Raw genomic sequence first — 25,715 nt, 5'->3', positions numbered from 1 at the left:
TGATCAACCAATCTCGCAACAAGATAGTCATGATCCCCCGCAGGGGAAGCATTTCCGTGATTAGAATAAATTAGAAGGATGGTAGAAACTTAAGGGAGCTAAACCTGAAAAGGTAGGGTTATAAACAACACCTGCACAAATGGCTGGCAGGGATGAGCATATAATAGATTTAAAAAGCACATAAGGGGTCCTTCCAATGAAACCCCCATGGGTGTTCCTGGGGTGTGATGAACCACATAGTTAACTTCCTAACCTGTTGCTAACTTTATGATTTTACGAATTATTTAATTTGTAATGTCCCTGGAATCACTGATAGAAAATGACTGGTTTAGCTATTCCAGATGGATTATGTTCCTTGTAATATCCCTTGATTCATAGATTAAAATGAAAAGATTGTTGAACATACTAAAGAGATTGTTGCTCACACTACCAATATTGAGTTAGATCATTATTTGACTCAAACTGATATGCCTAACCTATCCTCGCAACAAGTATTGTTATTGGAGGCCCCCATTACAATTGAGGAAATAAAAGCTGCTGTCTTCTCCTTTGTGTTTAATAAAATGCCAGGGCCAGATGGTTCCCCAATTAGTGGTATAGTCACTATAAAGAAATTCTACAAAGTTCTAGAAATCCTTCTTACCTCTAAGGAAGGCATAAAAAACTGTATACTGTGAATCATTTTGCCTCATCTGTTTAATTAACTCAATAAACTCAAGCAGCACTGCTTGTCAAACTCAGTCATTGAGTACAATAAGGCTGTACTTCAACTGTGTGCAATGCACAGCATTGCAGCGTGGAAGTTCGGCAATATAGGGTTAAATCAGGTGGTGAAGGCTCAATATAACATTGCCTCACTGTCTGTCAAATGCCCTCTGAAAAGCACTGTGACTGGAAGGAGGGAGCCTGAGCTCGGTAAAGCAGGGATTTCTGCAGATCCCGACCTGGAATGAAGAGCAGTTGCAAGGCTCTTGGGGCTTGCAGCGTGCAGGCGATATCAAAGGAAGAACTTGGCCAGGTAGAACAACACTCTCCCATCGGCTACCTGCTGTACCGATCGGCTTTTCAGGCTCTCTCCTTCCAGCTCTTGCAGCTTTCCACACAGATGTCTGTCAGCATGCCTCGTTGAGCCTGTCAGCGTCCTTAGTGAAGATGCTGGTTAAGAAAGGAATACTGACAGTGGAGGTTTTAAGGGCCAGATAGGGACAGTCAAATTGCTAGATTTGGCCCTGGAGCCGCAACTTGCTTATTCTGACTTATATGTAGCCATTAAATACTTTAAACTGCAAAGCAATATTTTTTATGATCTTATGCTAAAACATATTTAGTGATCTAATATTAAAAACATCGTGAAATAAATAAAATATGTGCTTAGTGACCTAGAATATTTGCACAGAGGTTTTACCATAAGAGAAGTCTTGCAATGCTGGAAAAGTTTCCCAAGGCCTTCTTCTGTTATGTTTTGGCTCTCATCATGGCAGCGATATAAGGACAACGTTTCAGGGTGATGAAGTCCTATAGACACTAGACAGTTGTCACTGAGAGAATGGCAGTTTGTAATCTTAATCACCTTCCCTAAATCAGAAGAAGAAAAATGTTAGTCAAAGGTATTTCATAAAAGAGCACTGCATCAAATACAGTATGTTATCCAGTGTCCTTGTAACTTCCTAAGGACTGGACTGATACCAAATGATTTGAGTGATATCTAATCAGCTTTCACTTGCTATCTTCTGTGGACTATAAAACCTCGCCTCACTATGTGAGGAAGATAAGGAGAAGAGGCGGTATTTGTAGTCCATATCAGGGGAGCAGGCTGACAACGTTGCTCCTCCATAGATACAGTACAAAGAGTGAGCATTGCCACCCTAGGGTAGTGTATTACTGGCAGGATCAGAATGTGAAAATAAAGGAAAGCTGCCTGAAAAAAGAAAATGGATACAACCACTACATCCAAGGACTGGTAATCTAAAATATAATTTATTTTTGTTATTGGTTTTACAAGTTTTTCAAGTTATTTTGTGGGATTTGTCTCATGTTAAAGAGTAACTCTACTTTTGTTGTGAAAAAAAAACATGCCCTTATGGGTGATTTACATTGCAAGGATTTTAACAAACTTGCAGATTACTACCTTTTTTGTTATTCTGAAGAAATCCCTGTGTGTTTGTCTGTGTCCATGTGGAAACGTGAGTCTAATGGGAGTGGTTTCATAATTATCAGTCAGCTGTGCAGCTGCAGAGCTCTAATGAAGAAAGCTGCTGGGGCCTGCATCCCTTTAGACGTGTTCCTATTGGGAGTATCTCACCAAAAATGACATTTTTGTTGTAGGGGATGCCACATATCTGACTTGTATCTTAGTACAGACTTCTGGGAAAATCAGTGAGCCAATCACAAAAGCAGGAAATTATGTTTCTGGGGGGGGGGGGGGGGTGGTCTGTACACATTCTGTGTACAGAACACATCCATGTAGCCACACTGCATTGCATTTTAAGAAAATTACAGATCTGCAGATTGAAAAGGAAAGGTCATTTTTAAAAACATTCAATCACAATATGACTTAAGTCGCAATTGTATACGTTATATTATTTTTTTCGTTATTTGCTTTTTTTTTTCCCACGAAAGTGAAGTTGCCCTTTAAGCAAATTTTTCTGCTTGATTGTGTAAATGTTGATTTGGACTAATTTTGTATGTTCTATTTACTCTTTTTTAAATCTGCTTTCTAAAGGAATTTCTATATGAATGTGTATATGAGACCTGTCAGCACTGCAGACTAATGACATACTATCTGTACTATAATCCAGTTGTTCTTTTGTTTGCCATTCAATCACCAGGGAAATATTTCTTGTTTGCTACTGGTGACCGCTCAGTCACTATGCAACCTGGATAAACATCGAGATCTTATCCACCTTCAGTTATCCTGTACAAGCAGCGGCAATTGCAGCACTCAAACTCCTACACAAAATAAACATTTTGTTCAGAAAACAGATGAACAGCGACTCTGACGTTGTGCTTTGATACTGTGAAGTACTGCGCACTGCATGTTTGTCCAAGGTGTTAATATTTGTATTGGAATTTACAAGATAAATGACGCAGTACCCAGGCAACATCTAATAGTACAACCAGCCAGTGTCCCTGTGCCCCAGGCCAGAACGTTTTACATGAACGCGGTTTACGTCTGATTATATACTGTATCATACAGACATACCAGCTGCATGAAATAAACGCATTCATTTGAAATAAGGGTCATTTGTAAGCAAGGTTGCAGGGCAGACCCCTCCATTCTGTACAAAGACAAATGACAATTGGGCACTACAGTTAGCCATCATTACAGAAGCATTTATTAATGATCAATTGAGATAAACCTTGAATTTCTCAACCTTTCTCAACCTTTTTTAAAAATGGGTGTATATGTAGCCCTGTGCTACACAGGCGTTCACATAACAAGTTGGCCTGAATCTTGACAGCCTGATCTGATGAACAGTTTCTGGGTAAATGCAGGTACTGTGCATATGGTATGCTACCGTAACATACCATATGCTCAGTACCTGCGATTACGTGGAGGATAAACTCCACCTGGGGTCATGCCCACATCATAAGATTCATGTTCTGAAGCTCCATAAGTGCTCTGAACAAGAGGTTTTGCTATATATGTACAGGGACACCGCCTCAAGATGTTAGGGGAGAATTTCTTTTAACTACTTCCCTACTGGGCACTTTTACGCCCTTCCTGCGCAGGCCAATTATCAGCTTTTAGCGCTGTCACACTTTGAATGGCAAGTGCGTGGTCATGCAACACTGTACCCATATGAACATTTTTATTATTGTTTTTACACTAATAGAGCTTTGTTTTGGTGGTATTTGTAATCATGACTGGGTTTTTTTAATTTTTGCTTTTTTTCATAGTTTGTTATAAAATTTTGCAAACAGGTAATTTTTCTCCTTCGCTGATGGGCACTCATAAGGCAGCACTGAAAGGCACTGACAGGCTGCACTGATGGGCACTGATGCGGCGGCACCAGTGAGAACTAATGAGGAGGCATTTATGAGGCTGCACTGATAGGTGACACTTATGGGCACTAATATGTGGCACTGAAGGGCACTGATAGGCAGCACTAATAGGCAGCACTGTGCACTGATAGTTGGCACTGATGGGCACTGGTAGGCGACACTGATAGGTGATACTGATGAGGAGGCACTAATGGGTACTGATTGGCAGCAATGGTTAGCACTGATTGGCAGCACTAACTGGTGGGCACTGTTTGGCAGCACTGGTGGGCACTGTTGGGACTGAACTGATAATCAGGACACTGATAATCAGCGCCCTGAATATCAGTGTAGATGTCCCTTTCACACAAGCCGGTTATAGGCTCTCCTCTCCTCATGCTGTCAGAGTGGTAAAAGGCCTCCGTGATTTTCCCTTTACCCTGATCTGTGATCAGCTATGTTCTAAGGACACAGCAATCACAGAGTGCACCGCCCTCACGCCGCTGCGGTCATATTACGCCCACCCAAAACTGACCAGCCGCGCTGTAGCCATCATTCAGCTATAGCGCAGACAGCAAGTGGTTAAATATGTGTAGAAGTAAACTTTACATTGGTAGTCAGTGTAGAAGTGATATCTTATATTGGTGGGCAGTGTAGTAGTGACAACTTACATTGGTAGTCAGTGTAGGAGTGATGTCTTATATTGGTGGTCAGTGTAGTAGTGACCATTTACATTGATGGTCAGTGAAAAAGTGATACATTACATTAGTGGTTAGTGTAGAAATAAACATTTATCCTGGGTGTATGGCCCCATACATTTGTGTATATCAATGTAGGCAGGAGATCAATCTGCCACTACTCTTGTCTCAAGAAATCAATAGTAACCTATGGAGGAACCCCAGGTTTCCATAGCATCCCGGATGAGAAGGGCTTTTGTTTTAACTTGTCTAGACTGATTGGCTATGACAGCCTTCCTTACATATTGTGTTAGGTTTGAATGGTCACAATTATTATTTATTCTTTTATGTCTGTCAACACAAACATTATCATTACACCCAAAACTCAGTTCCTGTTGCTGAAGAGCTAGACCTCCTTTCTCCTTTCTCAGATGTTAAATAGCAGGTAATCTGCTTTTCTACCTAAATCTGTCATACTTGAGGTGATTGTAGCCATATTAGTGCAATTGTGACAGAGAAAATTGAGTACTGCCCGTGATACCTTCTTTATTTGCACAAACATACAACTTTTCAGGAGAAGTTTTTGGGGTATGTCCCCTTCTTCAAGGTCCAATCAGTACTGATTCACAACAGTTTTAGCAGAATGTTAAAATGTGAAAGTAAAAAAAAACAAAAACAGAAACAAAAAAAACAAAACATAATCTCTGAGGGAAAGGGAAAGGGAAAGGGAAAGGGAAAGGGAAAGGAAAGGAAAGGAAAGGAAAGGAAAGGAAAGGAAAGGAAAGGAAAGGAAAGGAAAGGAAAGGAAAATAAATAAATAAAAACAAACACATACAAATCAATGTGTATGGCAATGGTAATAAAGCTAGCAGCAGAGTTAGTGAGATAAGACAGAGGGATAGCTATAGACTGGGGGACTGGGGGACAGGGGACGGGGGGAGTTGACAGTCACAGAAGGGGTCATAAAATTGTAGTATAATGGGTAAGGAAACCAATATCTAAATTTAGGCCGTTATTTTTTGTGTCAAAAAGAAGTATCATTCTTAGTTCAAATGGGGGAGGGGGGGGGGGGGGGGAGTTGACAGTCAGAGGGGGTCATAAAACTGTAGTATAATGGGTAAGGAAACCAATATCTAAATTTAGGTCATTATTTTTTGTATCAAAAAGAAGTATCATTTTTAGTTCAAATGTTTTCCTTTCCTGGATAGTTCTGAAATTCCCTTTAAGAACTACAACATCTAAGAACTAAAACACACTATAGAGGTCTTCTATAGTGTGGTCCGGTTGTGTGAAATGATGCCCCACAGGTGTGCACAAACTGTCTTCTTTATGTTCCTTAATAGTGTGTCTGTGCAAATTAATCACTCGCTTCTGTCCTGTTTCACCAACATAAGATCCTTTGCTACACCTTTTGCATTGGATGAGGTACACAACGTTACTGGTGGTGCAGCTGTATGATCCCATGATATTAAAGGTTCCATTTGTGTGTGTGACACTTTTGAATAGATTGATCTGGTGTCACAGTTTGCAGCGTTTTTTTTATTGCAGGGTTTGCTTCCATTATTTGTGAAAATGTCAAAATCAGAGTGAAGTTTCCTGCTGATTAGTTTATGTCTGAGGTTGGGTGGTTGTCTGAAAGCCAATATTGGGGGTTGTTGGAATATTTCTTTCAGAGTTTCATCCTCTGTTATAATGGATTGTAAATCTTTGATTATCTTTTTGATCCCTTCAAGTGCTGGGTTGTATGTGGTGCTTGTTTTTTTCTCTGTGTTTTGGAGAAGATTTTCTCTTTGGGATTTCAAGGCTGTGTTTATGTTGTTGGTGTTTTTTTCTTTGTAACCTTTCTTATGGAAGGAGTCTACCAGTGTACTGAGATGTTTATCTCTGTCTTCTGGGTCTGAACATAGTCGGTGGTATCTGATGGCCTGGCTGTGTATGATGGGCCGTTTAGTGTGTTGGGGGTGAAAACTGTAACTATGGAGATAGCTGCATCGGTCAGTTGGTTTTCTGTATATCGAAGTCTGAAGCTTATCATCCCTGATGTATACTGTGGTGTCTAGAAGTTGACGTGTGTTTGAATAACCCATTTTTAGTTTGATAGATGGGTGAAAAGTGTTGATCAATGAGAGAAACTGTACTGTCATCCATTTTCCATCCATCCAACATTCTGCTAGAACTGTTGTGAAACAATACTGCTTGGACCTTGAAGAAGGGAACATACCCCGAAAGCTTGTCCTTAAAAATTGTATGTTAGTGCAAATAAAAAAAGTATCATGGGCAGTACATCATTTTCTCTACCTAGATCTGCACACTTGCTATTGTCATTACAAGTGAGTTTCCCACTCTGTTGAATATTTTATTTCTACTATGGAGGATGCAGAAGAAGTGAGAACACCTAAGCCATTACTGTACTAGAATATCCATTGTTCTAGAGTCTAAGGTGAGCAACAACAGATCCAGGCACTATGGTCAGAAGACTGGTGCCCAAAATAGGGCATCTGCTATCAGACTTGCCTGAATTGACTCTTTAAAGTTGAACCCCAATCAAAAGCCTAAATACAAAAGCCTAAATACATATAAGCCTAAATTGTTATATGATAGCTGTTCTACTTGCCAAATGATTTATATTGCCATCTGTCGAGTACTGAGATTTACAGAGCCCTAGTAGACAGATTGGTGACCTTACTTTTTTTCTTCTGCAGTAATACACTAGAACCTGGTCACCTCCTTGCCCTCAGCCTGTGAGTGGGCAGACATGATTTATCGCTCTTCTCTTGTCAGCAGAAGTATATATAGTATTGGCTTCTAGTGATGCCCCTTGCTCTTCTTGTATAAGTTGTACTGCTGGATAAAGTACTTTTAAATGCTAAAATTGAATCAAATTCAGTTACTTAGACTAGTTGTATTTCAAAAATAAATGCCCAGAATCTGGTGTTCTCACCTTCGAAAGAAAGACTACATAAAAGTACAATAACTGGCAAACACAAATGCAGGCAAATAATTTTCTTTGTATTTATTCCTACTTTTATCATGGAACAAATCAGTCCAGCATTGTTTTACCTATAAGCATAGCACAATAGGCTATGTATTACAGAAGATCACTATTGATAATTGTCTACTTTTCATTTTGGATATGCTAGCATGACTTTCCAGGTGTGTTTTTTTTTTTTTACTATTTTATTATTTTTATATGACCTGATGACTTAATGTATTCTTTGTTTTTGACCTGCTCTCTCTTAATATGTTTTTAGCTTACTGTTGATTTATGCTAATTTTAATACATTTGTTAGATTACAGCTTGTTTTCCAACAAACCACTAAATATAGCTACAAAAATAACTTATGGGAATAAGGCAGCTGCTCGTCTAGCTGTGTACTTTTTCTCCAGTCAAACAAGAATAGAAAGAAACAAACTCATTCATCAAATATTTGTCATCATCATTATTAATCAATCAGAATTGCTGTTTACTATTCATATGAATGTTAACAAAATAATTATATTGCAATGTGAAGTGAAGTCAACAGATTATCAAACTATAGAATTACAGAAGACGGAAACAAATTCCATTTACAGATGAGTGAAGCTTTATTTCCGTTCTCACAAATTCCCCTCTCTATTGGTGGGACATCCACAAGATCCCTCACTGATGCTGACATCTGTGTCTGTCGTCTTCTGGGTTTGTCATCTTTGGCCATTTTGATTGAACAGCCCGGGGTGACATAACTCCCACCCATGCGCACGGAAGTTGAAGTGGAACTTTATGTACAAAATAAAAATTGGTGAACACACAAGATTTTTGCAGGCAGGACATGCTTTGTCTCTTCTGCATTAAAATGGCCCACCTGCTTGCCTGCCTCTGTACAGTGAGCTGCGCACACACAGCTAACTGCAAATACTTGGCAATGCCCAATCTGACTGCACTACCGTGTATGCGCGGGAGTGATGTCATAGCAGCCCAGCCAAAAGAGGTGCCCAGAAGCCAGCCACTGGAAGAGCTCCAGGATGCAGCATTGCTGGAACTGAGATGAGTAAAGTTCTGCTTTAATTGATCCCAGCACCCAGCAGATGCCACATAAATCTGCATGTACAGCTCAGTGCACAGTCTTTAGAGGTTGGGTAACTATTCCGCAATAAAATGCCTGCCTGCCTGCTTGCAAACGTTGTATTAACCAAAGAAGAATGGCCAAAGCTTGTTTGGCCATACTTCTCCTGTGGGTCACAGCAGTGTACTTACTTTAGCATTGATGGCCCAGAATCAGCCAACAGAGGGCTGAAGTCCACTGTTGGTTGACGTCACAGAGCTGCTCTGATCTTGACAATAATCTCTAGATCCACCCAGATTCCTGACCAGACACTGGCTCAGCCTCTCAGTGTGCTGCTGAAAGCCTGAGCCAGCCGTTCCCGCTACCCTTCTAAAACCTGGCGCTCCAGTAAGCTCTGGAGAGGCAGAGCAGAGAGTAGTGATTGAGTCAATACTTTCTGCTCAGAGCGGACCGGATAATTGAACTCAGTGCTCGCTCAGTTCTCCGGCTTAGAGGCAATGGGTGACAGTTTGCGGCATCGGACTGATGTTGCATCAGGTAGGTAAGTACGTATGTTTATTTATTTTTTTACAGTCCTGCACTTCTCCTTTAATTTGACACGTAACCTAGATCACGCAAATCCTTTTGCTAAGCAAATTCTAAAACTTCTGTTGGTTTGCCCTAAAGGGTTCATACACATTTTGGTTCCTGCTGCAGTTCTACAAATGCTCTTCCTTGTTTATTCCCACTCTTTGCCTTCAGCCACTTAGGAGAGGCATTTTATTAGGCACACCTTCAGCCTTGTTCATTGAAAAATCACTTATGAGGCATATCCTCAAAGTGTGTTCCTAGACATTATCCAATTTTACCCCCACGCTCCCTCTCCTCCTACAGAGCATGTTCTAATATATACAGTGCATATATATATATATATATATTAGCATAACAAAGAGGAAGATAAAAGAAGATGAAGAGGATTAAAATGTAATAGATTTTAAAGAGGATTACCTAACTGAAAAGACAGTCACATCAACGGAGATGTAATTCGATGAACCCAATACTCTTGTCTTTTAAGTACACCTTGCTTTTCAGTCAGTTATGATAAAGACTGTGGGTTTGCAGTCAGGGCTGCTGATAGAAACCATGGGGCCCCGTACAGCCTACCTGATGGGGCCCCCTTCTGCCCCAACCTCAACCCCACCTATCCATCCAGCGAAAGGGCTGATATAGGTGGGAAGGGGTTAATGATGCCAAGAGGTGTCCATGTCTTACTTTGTAAACTTACAATCTTTTTTTTATTTATGTGCATTATATTAAAAATATGCAGCAAAGTCAGTGTAACTGGCAGAAGATGCGGGGGGTAGGTCAGTAGAACAACGGACAGAGTCCCCTCCATCACAGCAGAGCCCCCTCCATCACAGCAGAGCCCCCTCCAGCAGAGCCCCCTCCATCACAGCAGAGCCCCCTCCATCACAGCAGAGTCCCCTCCATCACAGCAGAGCCCCCTCCATCACAGCAGAGCCCCCTCCATCACAGCAGAGCCCCCTCCAGCAGAGCCCCCTCCCGCAGAGCCCCCTCCATCACAGCAGAGCCCCCTCCATCACAGCAGAGCCCCCTCCAGCAGAGCCCCCTCCATCACAGCAGAGCCCCCTCCATCACAGCAGAGCCTCCTCCATCATAGCAGAGCCCTCTCCATCACAGCAGAGCCCTCTCCATCACAGCAGAGCCCCCTCCATCACAGCAGAGCCCCCTCCAGCAGAGCCCCCTCCATCACAGCAGAGTCCCCTCCATCACAGCAGAGCCCCCTCCATCACAGCAGAGCCCCCTCCAGCAGAGCCCCCTCCATCACAGCAGAGTCCCCTCCATCACAGCAGAGCCCCCTCCAACACATCAGAGCCCCCTCCAACACAGCAGAGCCCCCTCCATCACAGCAGAGCCCCCTCCATCACAGCAGAGTCCCCCCCAGCAGAGTCCCCTCCAGCAGAGCCCCCTCCATCACAGCAGAGCCCTCTCCATCACAGCAGAGCCTCTTATATCACATCAGAGCACCTCTCAACATCAGTCCCCATTTCAGGTTGGTGGGGGAGGGGGCCTCTCAGGAGGTGTTAGGATCGTTTACATTACAAAACATTTGACTGTTCATGTTGTGTCAGTGCTGGCAGGCCAGATGCAGTGTCAGTGGGCCTGTTTTAATCTGTGCCCACATGAGAGAACTCTCCTGCACAGCAGCGTGTCTCTTACCTAAGAAGCTTCTGTCCAGGGCTGCTAATCCGTAGACTTCTCTCCTCCAACCAATGAGAGCAGCGGAGGGGTGTGGTCTTGGGTCTGTGGAGAAGGCAATCTAGAAGCTCTGGACTGGATTACAGAGCTCAGCTGAGGTCCTGGGAGACACAGATTCCTGGATTCTCTTTCCAGGATTTTGTAATGGAAAGATCCAGTTTGTAGTGTACAATGAGCGCAGGGAGCCACTTGTAAATTAGAAAGCGTTTTTTGGGTTTTCTCTACTGAACTGTCTTTGAAGCTGCACAGGCCCCCCCTGCTGGCCGGGCCCGGTACAACAGGGCTGGCTGTACTGGCTTATCAGCGGCCCTGTTTGCAGTGCCCTTATAAGAAAAATATACCAAAGAAGTACTTACATAAACTATCATCATTTGCAATGTATCTGAACCTTCTGCATACTTGAGCAACATTAGCCAAGTCTTTATGCAACAAATTAGCAAAAATGTTAATCCACAGTTCATCTGGTAGAAGTAGCCACATGGAATCATGGTCTCCATCTGGAGCCTGCACCAGAAATAAACATAATTTAGGCAAATTTTGCATTCAGTCTATTAATAACAGAGTTGTACAAGATGGTACATAATGAAGGTTGTATTTATATTACGATCACAGTGAAAATAATGGTCAAAAACAGCATCATAACTAAGGCAGCCCATACACAAGTCAGTTTTTATTTTGTTCAAGCAACGAGTTAAACTGACCAGATTCCCCCTCCACATGTTTGAGGTGGATGAGGGAATTCTCTCTGCTGTGGTCCTGCAGCACTTGTCGAGTGGGGAAAATCCAACTTCTGCACAACCACAGTGCCCATACATGGATTGACATTTGGACAGTCCCTGCTTATCCGGCTGAATTTCGATCCATGTATGGCAGGCTTAAGCTTCCAGGGTAGATGGAAGGCAAGGAATATGTGCTAAATATTAAAAGAGACATTTGGCAAACCATTTTTTGGCTATACTTTTGGGTCAAAGGAGTACATTGCCTACTCCGGTGACCCAGGGTCAGTTGATAGTAGGCCTTCGCCCATTGTCAGCTGACAGGCTAGAGCTGTGCCATCTTTGAGAAGGATCCTGACAATATTATTGAGATCCACCTGTCTGCCTGATTGGCAGCTAGCTCTTCTTTTTAGCATGTGACTGAGAGCCAGCCACACCCCGCCCCCCCCCCCCCATTTTGGAGGAGGCGATCAGGGAGCAGTGATGGATAGCCCAGTTTTCCGCTATGAGTAGCTCTCTAAGACTACGCATGGGACAGCTGAAATGGATGCTGCAGCATGGAGGAGAGTATGTATGTTTGTTCCTCTTACAAACCCCATAATTCTACTTTAAAATGGTTGCAAATGTAGTAGCATATCCCTCTATAGTGTGTACTTGTCTCAGTCCAGAGCACTAAGTGTAATTTCTGTCCACTGCCTTGTTCCTCTATCTGCATGAATCAGTTCTGACAAGTTTTCTTCACATCATAGATACAAGGTGAGGGAGCTCCAACACAAAGCCTGTGACTGACAGCTTCAGCTCTGTTCCTGTATGCTGTGTGAAGGGTGTGTGTGTCACTTTTCTCCAATCAGCACTCAGACCTTTCCTTACTGAGCTTTACAGAGTATAATTTCAACTCTCAACCCACTTTTTTTTCCTGACAGCTCAGACAAGCTTTTAAAATTCTGGACTTTGAATGAATGTAGAGAAGAGAAAACTGCAGATAAACAAATAAATTATGTAGGAGGGTTTGTGTTATCTTTGTGTTTTACTTGAGGCTAGTCACTTGGGGTATATGTAAGAGTTGACAATCACTTTAAGGCCAAAGAAAGCCTAAGGACACCAGTTGGACTGTTTATAATTAAGGTGTATGTCCAGCCAAAACTTGTTTTCTGTTGAACGACATGGGCCTGAGTTAGAACCACTGGTGATTTTCGAGGGAACTCCCAAACAACAACAAAGACAGAAATAAAAATGCTTTTTTTTAGGCGAGCAGGGGAAGGCTAGAACCATGTCAGATTTTTATTGCTGTCCTAGTCCTTGTTCTAGATTTGCAGACCAGACATAGGTTCCAATCCTCTACTCTATGCAGAACTGAAAAAAGTTATTGACCAGGCATATGTTTTAACTTTGAATATTTACTTTGTAAAAAATGTAAACAGCTAGGCATAAAGCAGTTTAGACAGTGGCAGCCTGTCCATGGAAGGTGAACGGGTGCCACCTCCCATCAATACGTCCAGCCCCCTGATCTACATAACAGGGTGCCGGACTATGGATTCCATTGGGGATAGAGTGTTTTTTGAAGCACATGATTAGAGCCAGAGGCTCTAAAAGGCTTCAATAAAGGGTGTGCTCGGGGCACAAAGCACTGCACTCTGAGCCCACCCAGTTGTGTATTTTCACATGCACGTTCATCCCGCCAATCAATGTTTCCCAATGGACCAAAGCATCAGGCGATCCTATTGGATGCCTAGCACCTAGGTAGAAGAGAGTGGAGACACAGAGGAAGCCGCTGCCTGCACCCCGCCACATGCACGGCGCGCAGAGCGTGCTGGAGTACACCACAGCCTGCCACCTAGATTGAGTAAGTGCCGGACCGCTGGCCACCCAGGGTGGTAGTGCCGTGCCGCCAGCCGCCCAACACTTTGTGACTATATATAACTAATATAATTTCAAACAAACATGCAATAAAGTCATAAATCCAGTCTTATGAGGTCTGATTTCACCCTGTGGCTTGACCATTTCTGTGCATATTTTTTAACTGCATAATGCTCTATCAATCTCCATTTCTATGTAATCTTTCCTATTAGCTTGGTACTTATACATGGTGTCACCTGCATTTTCTCTTCACCTGTGGATTGTCCCCTCATTGCCTAAGACTATTTAGAAACCTCATTGCCTATGACTATTTAGAAACTCCACCCCCATCAGCCAAACCCGGTGTACGGTCTGAACTAAGTACAAGTATTACTAACTGTGATGACTTGGCTTCAAGCCCAAGTGTATTCCCATATCCGATTGTGTTTTTTATGTGGTGTTGGTTTTCTAACTTCTGATCTTGATTGTACGATATATCTAGACATGTTTTACTTATCTGAACCTGCTCCATGTAGGATTGTGCAAAGTAATGGTCATCCCCAGCCCTACCTATGATTAGAATACACATATGACTGCTGATAAAACATTACATTTCTTCTTCTATCTAGTTGTTGTCTGTTTTGATCTTTTCCAGGTCCTGCCTTGCTTGGCAAATCTTTGACTTCTTGTTTCTATCAATTTCTGGATATCTGCTATCCTTTTTCAGCTGGTGTCTGAAGTACGGGGGTCTCTAAAACCCACCAATGCAATCAACAATCCCATGATATTTTTTGGAGGGGTATTCCGTAATGTGTGTTGTGCATTTTTGTGGTTTATTTACCCATTGAAGCCTTCGGGAAGAACTGTCCGAATTGTCTTTACAAAGATGTTCAGTAACCACCCCTGAAAACAGAAGGAAACAGAAGCATGGTAAGGGCATGTCAATATATAATGTAGTTTTATTAAAGTACTGACCATTACAGTTCCCCCCCTCTGTTTAACTTGACCATGTCTAACAGTGGCCATAAGCTTTTACTCTACTTTGGTCGCAGAGAAGAATTAAAGCGAACCTATACAGAACCTTCATAGAAATAGTTGGCTGCATTTCAATTTCCGAATCAGATGCCTCGCATTGGATGGCATCTTCAATAGGACAATGAAAACGTATATGGTGAGAACTACCTTTGAGCTTTTTTATATTATGTACCACTTTATAGGATAAGGTCACCTTTTTTTTTTTCTAAATTCCAGCTTCCCTATGTACCAATATAGCATTAATGTACTTTTTTTGCAAAAATAACAAAGCTTTCCATTAAATCTACAGACACTTACTTCGCTTGTCCTCGTCCATGTTTCCAAGCATATCCATTAGTTTTTCCTTACTTCCTGGTCAGACTATAGATCATGACACAAGAAGGAGTTGACCAGCTGACCTCATTAGCACACACCCTGCATCATCCACCCACCCATTTCCAGCTGCACGTTTTTTAAATGAAATGTAATCAGTCAGTGATTGCACTTACTTCACTGTCCTCATGGATGTTTGTACAATCAGATTGTAAAGTGTATGGCAATCTTTATACACCTAAAATTACTAGTTGCTCTTCTAGTGCCAATAATTGTTAACAACACACCAAACACAGAAGCAAACACACATTTTGCCATGTGAAAAGACGAGTGGCAAATGCTGCAAAATGCACAGTAAAAAAAAACGCAACCCACAAAACGCCAAAATGTGCCATGAGCTACATGTAGTGCAGCCAATTGAAATTAAAGAGGAAGTAATGGGTGTTACTTCCTCTTTGTGTTCCCTGCAAAGGTAAAGCATAATGGGCTACTATGCATTGCATAGTAGCCCATTATGTGACACTTACCTGCAGGAGAAGCCCGCAATGTCCCAATCTTCCTCGCTAGTAGCAAGCGTCCATTCTTCACCCCTCTTCCTTCCGGGGGCGTGAGCTCTGGCTCTGTGACTGGCCAGAGTCGCGTGACGTCACTCCCGTGCATGCGCACGGAGCCACCTTTAACGGTATGACCCGAGCTAGAAATGGCACAGCGTGCCCTTTCTAACTCCGACGCATGTGCAGAAGAAATTGATGTACGGTGATTTGCAAATATTTTCTAGACCATGTAGGTCTGGGAGATATTTCAAGCACCTACAGGTAAGCCTTAATCTAGGCTTACCTGTAGGTTAAAGTGGTTGTAAAGGGTTTACAACCACTTTAAGAACATATTTCACAGACTATTTATTTCAATTTTCACGTGCAGTTTAATATGAGTTTTTTACCTTTTTTCCTTTATATGTATTTTGGTACACACTGTAATGCACTGTTCACTATGTAAAAAAAAATCTGGATTGATGCCCACCCTATGTCAAAGGCAAAACGAGCTGCAAAATGTGCGATCCCACTAAACTAGATGTGAATGGGGCCTGAAAGTGCAGTTGGTGAGTTGTCACAAGAACAATGAGGCTCCATTCACATCTGTGCATTTCCTTGCATTTCAGAAATGCGCTGCACCATTAATCACATTTAAAAATGCACCAGGCTCCACTCTAAAATAAAGTCCTGAAGCTTCTTTGGGGCAATTGTTGCATGTAGGGCAGCCCATTCAGGTGCCTTATGTGTGATGTGTGAAAATGCTCCAAAACTCCTCACCCCCTCGCTAAAATGTTTTTAAAAAATGTGGGAATGCGAGTTCCCGCTATGCAGAGATGTGAACGGTGTTTGACAGCTGAGTGTTTCTGCCCAATCCCTCCTATGTACTTGTATAAAGACGCCCATACACTGATTGTATATTGTATATTTAGTGAGAAGGGTGATCACTGATTGATTGCATTTCATTTACAATACGAGAGTGGATGATGCAGGGTGTGTGCTAATGAGGTCAGCTGGTCAATTCCTTCCTGTGTCATGATCTATAGTCTTACCAGGAATTAGGGCAAAACAAATGGATACATTTGGAAACAGTGATGAGGACAAGTGAAGTGCGTGTCTGTAGATTTAATGGAAAGCTTTGAATTAAAAAAAAAATAATACATTAATGCAATATTGGTACATAGGGGAGCTGGAATTTAGGGGATACTTTTTGACATCAGTTTGGTATGCTTTTAAGATCATTTACAATTGATTGACAGGTTCATTTGACCTGCAGTTGACTTCCTTCAGGCCTGCATTTGACTTGCTTTTAAAGCTGCACCAGGCTACTTTCAAGCACTACCATGGATCTGTATGGAGAGAAAAACAGTTCTGAGAGAAAGCCTGTATACACAGGCCTTTAATATCTTTTTCGACCTTTGACATTTATCGTTTGACTACATCTTCACTGTAGCTGTACAAGAATTGTACAGCTCAGCACAACTTTACAGTCTCGCAAACAGCCAAAACTGAAACAAGTTTCCAACCTTGCTTTGACACAGCGGAGATGAGTCAAAGCAAAGCCGTAACAACAAATACCATAATAGTGTTTCCTCTTCCATGTGTACATTTACTGGCATTGCTGCAAAAGCTAACATAACCAACTCTTCCATTGCTGTTGAAAGGAGCTTTTAATAAGGGCAATGTAAAATAGTGATAGCAATTAAACATCGCATAAACTGTGGTATTTATATTAATTCCTTATTTGTTTCCTTAAAACAAGCCTGCATTTGGCAAATTAGGCTTTATAAATATTATTTATATAGGGGTCAGTTAACTTCTTTTAGATGTACAATACATTCTTTAGGCCTTATTCAGTGAAATTCTAAAATGCAGCAACCCACAGCACCCAATTATCTTTTCAATTCTAATTGGACTTCTGTGAAAAAGATCTCTTTTCTGAATAAGGCCATGTTGCATGCAGTTATATTATCAGAATTTTCCCTAAAAGTACTTTTACCACCGAAGTTCTGTGAGAGTTTGAAATTTTAATCCAGCTTTTGAAATACATTGGCAAATATAAATAAGCAAACTACTTACATGCGTTAACTGTCTTCATATAAGCAGCAGCAACACTCTTGTACTCATCAGCCTTGGTAAGAGAGGAAGTATTTTTTCTTTCAACATGTGCTGTCATCTTGCTGGACATGTCATAGTCTAAAAGATACATGATTTCCATTGTATGAAAAAAAAAAATTATACCATAAAAAAGCAACCAGGCTAGGCAGAAAACATTATGCATGTATCTCTGCAAGTAGTGCATGTATGAGTGGTTGACATTTTAGACAAATAGCGCCAGTGACAGTGCAGGGATTTAAGTTTCTTCAGTATGTTCAATTTTTCATAGGAGACTATTTGGCTTTTTCAGTAAAGGAAAGAGCAGTGGTAAAAAAATAAAAAAATAAAAAGTTAAATGCAGAGACCTACATAAGAATTCACCTTGCTGACATGGCTTCAGAAAACTGTAAACTGATAGCTTTAGTACTTTACACATCATCATTACTCTTTGCACTGACTTATGAAATTAGACTATATTAAAGTAAATAACAGTTTTTACCACTTACTAAACTCAGCCTGCATAAACATCTCAGTGCTCTAAGTTTTTTATGTAAGTGGCTGTGGTTATCCAGTCATTGGCATGCCCAGGTTTCCTGTTATACTGCTAACAACACAACAAAACAATGTATTTGAGTTTACATATACTTAGAAAAGCATGTATATAGCCCTACCCAGACCTGATGCTTTGCCATTCTGCCACTGATTATTTTTCCTTTTGGTTTCTGCTGAAGAAGGTCTTTGATTACTATGCTGTGACCTGTAAACATTAATTTTTAAATCAATAGGATATAAAAAACGTTTTCTTTATCTTGGTTAAAAAAACTATACTTGTCAACAATAATATGCTTTTAATTAGTGTCATATATAAATGTATAAAATGATGTCATGTAATGGTTAAACAGATCTGTTTTTGAAATAATACTAGTGTGAGAAGCTTGAAATGGAAGTTGCATATGAGTCCAATGCCGCGTACACGCGATCGGAATTTTGGTAGAAAAAAGCTCTGATGGTTTTCCCAACGGAATTCCGATGGTATTTCACTCAAGCTGTCTTGCATACACACGGTCACACCAGATTCAAACCGTCAAGAACGTGGTGACTTACAACACGCATGACGGGACTAGAAAAAGGAAGTTCAATAGCTTCCGTCTTGTAGCTGAATCTAAGCATGCGTGAGTTTTTGCACGTCGGAATTGCATACACATTAACGCATTTTCAGATAGGAACTTTTTGCGACCGAAAAATTGAGAACATGCTCTCAATCTTTTGCTGGCCGAAATTCCGCCAGCAAAAGTCTGATGGAGCATACACACGATTGCGTTTTCCGACCAAAAGCTCACATCGGTCTTTTGCGTGCCGAATTTCATATTTTTTGCGGGGTATTAGTGCAGTGAAGCTGAACCTATACAGTTTTACTGATGGTACAAGTGACATTGCTGTCCCAGAACTACTATTGTAACCCAGGAGTCAAAAGATGGCAGATTTCAACAGAGACAAAGTTGTTGTAATGTTCAACTCATGATATCTCAACCTTGTTGCAAGAGTAGGCTTAAACTGGCCATAAACAGTTCAAATCTCAGATGGTTCAGCAGGGACTGGCCGAGATTGGAACCATGTATGGGAAGGCTGATTGTAGCCAAGTCAATCTATCGATCGACTTGGGTACAACCAGCATGTCAGATTTTTAGGATGTGATGGCTGCCAGCAGGTATAACTGCAAGCAGTAATCACTGTGCTCTCCAGCCCAATCCCCCCACCCCCCCAACCACTCCCTGCCAGAAGAGAACAATAGCTCCGCGGGAGGGATTCCACCATCTCTTAGATGAATGCATGAGGCAGTCAGTGTTGATGGTGGAATCCCTCCCGCGGAGCTATTGCTCTCTTCTGGCAGGGAGTGGTTGGGGGGGTGGGGGGATTGGGCTGGAGAGCACAGTGATTACTGCTTGCAGTTATACCTGCTGGCAGCCATCACATCCTAAAAATCTGACATGCTGGTTGTACCCAAGTCGATCGATCGACTTGGGTACAACCAGCATGTCAGATTTTTAGGATGTGATGGCTGCCAGCAGGTATAACTGCAAGCAGTAATCACTGTGCTCTCCAGCCCAATCCCCCCACCCCCCCAACCACTCCCTGCCAGAAGAGAACAATAGCTCCGCGGGAGGGATTCCACCATCAACACTGACTGCCTCATGCATCCATCTAAGAGATGGGGAGCTTAGATGGGGTATGGGCCAAATAAAGTTTTATAGCAGAATTGTATTCGAGTGTGTAGCTAATATTGGTTTGTTTTGCATGATAGTATTTGCTCGGTGAAAGATTCTCCTTAACTGCTTGCCGACCGCCTCACGCAGATATACTGCGGCAGAATGGCACGTACAGGCAAACTAACGCACCAGTACGTTGCCCTTTAAGAGGCGGCCTGCGGGCCAGCCTGCGGCAAGCTCCGTGAGTCGAATCGCGGGTCCCGTGGACTCGATGTCTGCAGGGATACCCGCGATCATCTCACAGAGAGGAAGAACGGGGAGATGCTAATGTAAACAAGCATCTCCCCGTTCTGCCTAGTGACAGTGTCACTGATCTCTGCTCCCTATGATCGGGAGCAGAGATGAGTGATGTGCCACACATAGCCACGTCCCCCACAGTTAGAATCATTCCCCAGGACACACTTAACCCCTACAGTGCCACCTAGTGGTTAACCTCTTCACTGCCAGTGTCATTTACACAGGAATTAGTGCATTTGTATAGCACTGATTGCTGTATAAATGACAATGGTCCCAAAAATGTGTCAAAAATGTCTGATCTGTCTGCCATAATGTCGCAGACACGATAAAAATCGCTGATCGCCGCCATTACTAATAAAACATTATTAATAAAAATGCCATAAAACTATCCCCTATTTTGTAAACTCTATCAATTGGTTTGTGCAAAAATGATAAACGCTTATTGCTATTTTTTTTACCAAAAATATGTAGAAGAATACACATCAGGCTAAACTGAGGGAAAAAAAATGTTTTTATATATTTTTGGGGACATTTATTATAACAAAATGTAGAAAATAATGCGTTTTTTCAAAATTGTCGCTTTTTTTGTTTACTTTTTTTGTAGTGCAAAAAATAAAAAGCACAGGGGTGACCAAATACCACCAAAAGAAAGCTCTATTTGTGGAAAAAACTTCAATTTTGTTTGGGAGCCGAATAATTGTCAGTTACAGCGAAGCAGTGCCGAATTGCAAAAAGTGCTCTGGTCTTTGTCCAGCAAAATGGTCTTAAGTGGTTAAACTTCATGGGTGTGAGGAAAATTCATAGAAGCATGACTTTCAGACCGGATTTATACAGTAAAAAACTTGAGGTCTTCAATCCAATCCAAATTCAATGAAGTCTTTTAAGGCCAAATGGCCAATGACTAAAGCTACCTATCTAGCCCACATCCACTATGACCTATAAAAAAGCTGTAGCGCTTAATACAATCTACAGTTATAATAATAATAACAGTACAACACGACAAAAAATGTACAACATAATTAAATAATACTTATGCCACTTACAAAAAATGTAAATGTGTTTACCAGTAAAACAACATCTAAGTATAATTTCCTTTCAATTCCACTGGACTCTATACCGTAGACTTTACAACAGTGAGCAAATGGATTTTTAAAAACAAAAACACTAACTGCTATAGATAGAGCACCAAGAATTGATATTACACACCACCCTCCAAAATGTTTTCTGGGCATTTCACAGGGTTTTTGCTTTGTTGTTTTGATATATGAACACTGCTTGTTCCAACATATTCATGAATGTGGGTAGTCGTATATTCTTGTAACATGTTGTGCTCATTATCTCTTCCTATACAGATGGATGTATTGTTTCATTTCCTCCTGACAGACATTTAGTAAAATAATAAATGTGATACTTTTACAATACATACTGAAAGGCCTTTTTTCCTACATCAGTAAAGCATAATTCATGAGTGAAAAGGCTGAAGTTTGCTGAATGCCTGTAACAGAAATACAGCCAGGAAAGACCATAATAGTGGTTCCCCCATCACCAATGTGGCCACGATATGTTTAATTTCATCAAGCCAATTATCTGACGCCTTCACAGCATTTTATCTTGGTTTAGAGAGTTATGTTATGCAATATCACTTTTATTTGTTATAATATGTAAAGTATCTTATATTTGTATTCTTTCAAATAGTAAAATAGTTTTCACCGATCTTTCTCAATTGAAATTAGGTGTATATATTATACAAGACACAAGTCCGTCGAGATGAAAAAAATTAAAAAAATCAATAAATAAATACATTTAAAACCTCCAAATACAGGACCCTATATGCCAATTGATCACAAGGAAGGCAGAAACACTACAAAGCATGGTCCAATTTGCTCCAAAAGAGAAGAAAAATTCCTTCCTGATCCGTTAATAGCCTGTTATAGTAAAAAAAGAATAATACTGAGCAGGCTAGAATTAGTTCCTGAGATAGTCTATTCTGCATTTTTATACCTCTAATGCCCTGTACGCACAGTTGGAAATTCCGATGGAAAAGGTCCGATCGGATTATATTGTCGGAAAATCCGATCGTGTGTGGACTTTATCCCTCTGAATTTCCGTCGGAAAAAAATTGGGCAGGACCTCAAATTTCCCGACAACAAAATCCGATCGGACTTTTTCCGATCGTTTGTAGAGAATTCCGATCGGACAAAGTGCCACACATGCTCAGATTAAATTACAAGACCAAAGCTATTGGCTACTAGCCGCAACATAGTCCCGTCGCAACAAATGAACGTCACCACGTTCCGAGCGATCGGATTTTCCAACAACTCTGTCCTACCGTGTGTATGCAACACCAGTTTTGGACAAAATCCAGCGGAAAAAATCCGACGGATTTTGTTGTCGGAATGTCCGATCATGTGGGGGGCTTAATATGAATGAACTTCATTCACTTTGAACTTTTGGTCTATAAATTCCCTACCGACCACTCCAAAATAGCTAAATATGATTTTGTTACTCTCTGGTAAAGCCTTGGCATAGGCCTCTCCCCTGTCATGACTCGATGACCTCACTGAAGCCTAGAAGAACTTTTCCTGCATTATCAGGAGGGTATGACTATAGGCCACTATGCAGTTCAATTTTGTATGCTGGCCTCCCTTAGAAGTCACTTGGAACAATGAAGCCCCTAGCACTACATTCTGGCAGGGATTATCTGAATGCATAAAGAAGTGGCTAGTAGATCCATCCCTACCACTCTAGATCAGGGTTGCTCAACCTGTGGCTCTCCAGCTGTTGCAAAACTACAAGTCCCATCATGCAATCAGATAGATGTTTGGTGCCAGGAAGGAGAGATCAAAAGATCTAGACTATGCTGTCCTTTTTCTGGCCATCTCTCCCCCATTTTTCAAAATAAAGTGTGAATCTACTCTATCTTGCCCAATTTAAGTTTCAGTTATGCATCCTGTTGGAAACATGCATCACTCCCAAAGAGCACATTTGATGCTGCAATTTGGGGCTACGCTGCTACTGTGTTGCAAAGGCCATCTGCTGAAGACCTGCCCTATCTGTCCAGTCAACTCTTGGATCTATTTGATTTGAAGGGAGGTGCCCTAGACCTGTTATCCATTTCAGCTGTCTTCTCTCCATCTGGTGGAACCTGAACACTTATCACCTTTCTGCATACATTAATTACAGAGCAGCCAGAAACTTAATCTAACAGTCATTGCCTTTTGATTTGAGCATTCCTCTGATCTCTCTGGCATCCCTTCTCTCTGTGTCCACAGTTTACAGTTATATTTTGTCTGTAGGTCCCATCTAGTTTCAGACATCTTCCATAGTTTTGCACATTGCAGCATTACATCAAAAGGAGATTTCCTTTCTGAAATGTCCTAAATTTACTAATTCCCTTAAAAGGGTTGTAAAGTCAGAAGGTTTTTTTATCTTAATGTATTCTATGTTTTTTTATCTTAATTTATTCTATGCCCCCCTCCAGCATCCCCTAGTATTTACCTGAGCCCAATCTTCCTCCAGCGATGTCCATCATTGAGTTCCTTGTCCATCCAAGACTCTCCTTCAGATTGGCTGAGACACAGCAGTGGCGCCATTTGCTCCCATTGCTATCAATCAAAGTCAGTTAGCCAATCAGAAGTAAGAGGGGGCAGGGCAGAAACGGGGGCTCCATGTGTGAATGTACACAGTGTGGTAGCGATTTTGAAGGATAATATTTATATCAAAGAGCTTAAAAGAAATTTTTGTGAGGACCAATTAACTTACTATGCCCTGTTTTAGATATATATATATATGTGTAACATGTATACTAGAATATTTACTGTTCTTGGTATCTCAAACACACAAACCTGTTGGTCGGCTGTTTGTACAGTATCTAAGTTACCCCATTGTTCACAGAGATGGCCATTTCAGATATAGTGCCTCTTTTAAATGCTAATTTATGTTGTATCAAAGAGGGCTGACGGTTGTAAATCCAGAGATAATTAAACCGGTCTTAAGTCGGAACTGGCAGGGTCAGAGATCAAAGGAAGTTGCTCATAGAGGCATCGGAAGTTTGATGCTCAACTGGGCTTGAAATTATAACCAATCAGAGTGTGAGCCATCCTGAACCAATCAGAGCCAATGGGTGCGTTCCATCTTCTGATTGGCCGAGAATGCATATAAAATAGGGAAAGAATTAGCTGAGCCCCCTCTTGAATTCCAGACCACCGGAAGTCCATGTAACGTATACTTGTATCTCTCTCCCTCTCTCTCTCTCTCCCTCTCTCTCTCTCCCCCTCTCTCTCCCCCTCTCTCTCCCCCCTCTCTCTCCCCCCCTCTCTCTCCCCCTCCTTTTTATTATGCCTCTTTTCTGTTTCTAATTATTTCTTTCTTAGGACTTATCTTGAAATATTGATAAATATATTGAAAGTGTATGTTTGTTGTAAGCATATGACCTAAATTATCTTGGCAGCCTAAGCAGCTCTGTACTTGTAACATCACTTGAGTTATATGATAAGTTCTAATTATTCTAAAGTTTCTTTTCTGTATAAATAAAGGTAATTGTTTATCTTTTCGCACTGTTATCGTTCATTTTTATTCTTATGTAGACAAAGGTTTAATCACTTATTTTCTTGTATCGTTAGTCATTTAAGTGAGATATAAAAACAGCCATGACAGATGGTGCCCCGTGTGAGGAAGCTTAACGTTTGTATGTGGAAGGCAAGACAAACTCGAGAAACGGTAAGAATTTTTATGTCATTGTTTGTATGTTTGTCTTCCCTGTAGGACCATCAAACTAACAAGCTTCTTTTGAACATTGTTTATATTTATATAACCTTTTGTCTGTACTAATACTTTAATGAGACTGATTTTGAATAATGTGGATATTTATAAAATGAAATTGTACGTGCGAATAATGGTGAAATTTGGAATCTCTGAGAAAAGGATGTGTCTCTGCCAGAAAGCAATTTCAGTTGACCCTTTGAATGAGATTAGGCCAATCGTTGTAATGGAGACACACACAGGTGGGCATAGAGCTGTGTTTCCACTTGTGCAACTCCAGAGTCTCATGATTTAGAGTGTGACTGTGCGGGGTGACTTTGGTGTGGCTTTGAATGCAACTTTGATCCAAATTTACTCTCTGGGTCGGAGTCGCATCCGGAGTCGCATAGGAGTGTTGCAGGTACCTTTTCATAGTCATTGCAGCGTTGGGTCGCATAAATTGGGACTAGTGCTATTGAAATCAATTAGCTGGGACTTGTAATGCGACTTTGTGTCCAAAGTCGCATGGCAAGTTGCATTAGTGGAAACAGAGCCTAAGTCGCACGGAATGATCTTGTGTGTATAAATTGGGGCTGCAACTGACGATTGTGTTCATAATCGATTGGTTGGGCGATTATTTTTTCGATTAATGTCCTGATAGCCTTGGGGAAAGCATGGTGTATGATTTGGTTAATATGTGGGGTTTGAAGAAAGAGGCGGTTTGTTCTTAAATATTTCTATGCAGTGGTGAATGTAAACAACCATCTATATGGTTAGGGAACAGAGTGGCAGACAGAGGCGGATCAATGTTTGTTTGCAACTACAGTGATGGGAAGATTTGGAGAGAATAGGGAACTTTTTGGTCAAAGGAATTTTTAGGCGGTGTGTGTGGTTTTCGTTCAGAAATTACGTTGATTTTAAAAACAGGATGTTAAAAACAAGTTAAATTTCAAACATTCAGCGAATGTAAATGGATTTTTCGTCA

The 25,715-nt window shown here is 41.2% G+C and overlaps 1 protein-coding gene across 2 annotated transcripts in view; it reads right to left on the bottom strand.

Annotated features, from left to right (window-relative positions):
* The window catches only part of LOC143973952 (uncharacterized), a 107,929-nt gene that overhangs the window by 49,520 nt on the left and 32,694 nt on the right, over nucleotides 1–25,715 (bottom strand). For both annotated transcript variants that reach the window (XM_077474873.1, XM_077474874.1), the window contains exons 4-8: nucleotides 18,158–18,243; nucleotides 17,469–17,585; nucleotides 14,354–14,415; nucleotides 11,317–11,464; nucleotides 1,406–1,575 (exon numbers count right to left, since the gene is read on the bottom strand). In XM_077474873.1, the coding sequence (XP_077330999.1) occupies nucleotides 1,406–1,575; nucleotides 11,317–11,464; nucleotides 14,354–14,415; nucleotides 17,469–17,585; nucleotides 18,158–18,243 (583 nt within the window). The remainder of the gene's footprint in view (nucleotides 1–1,405; nucleotides 1,576–11,316; nucleotides 11,465–14,353; nucleotides 14,416–17,468; nucleotides 17,586–18,157; nucleotides 18,244–25,715) is intronic.

The sequence above is a fragment of the Lithobates pipiens genome, unplaced genomic scaffold (assembly GCF_037356315.1).
Source record: "Lithobates pipiens isolate NorthernLeopardFrog02 unplaced genomic scaffold, aLitPip1_a1.2 Scaffold_13, whole genome shotgun sequence".
In the NCBI taxonomy this organism is placed as follows: Eukaryota; Metazoa; Chordata; class Amphibia; order Anura; family Ranidae; genus Lithobates; species Lithobates pipiens.
Note: the sequence above shows the minus strand (reverse complement) of the source record. Positions and strands in the feature narration are given on the sequence as shown.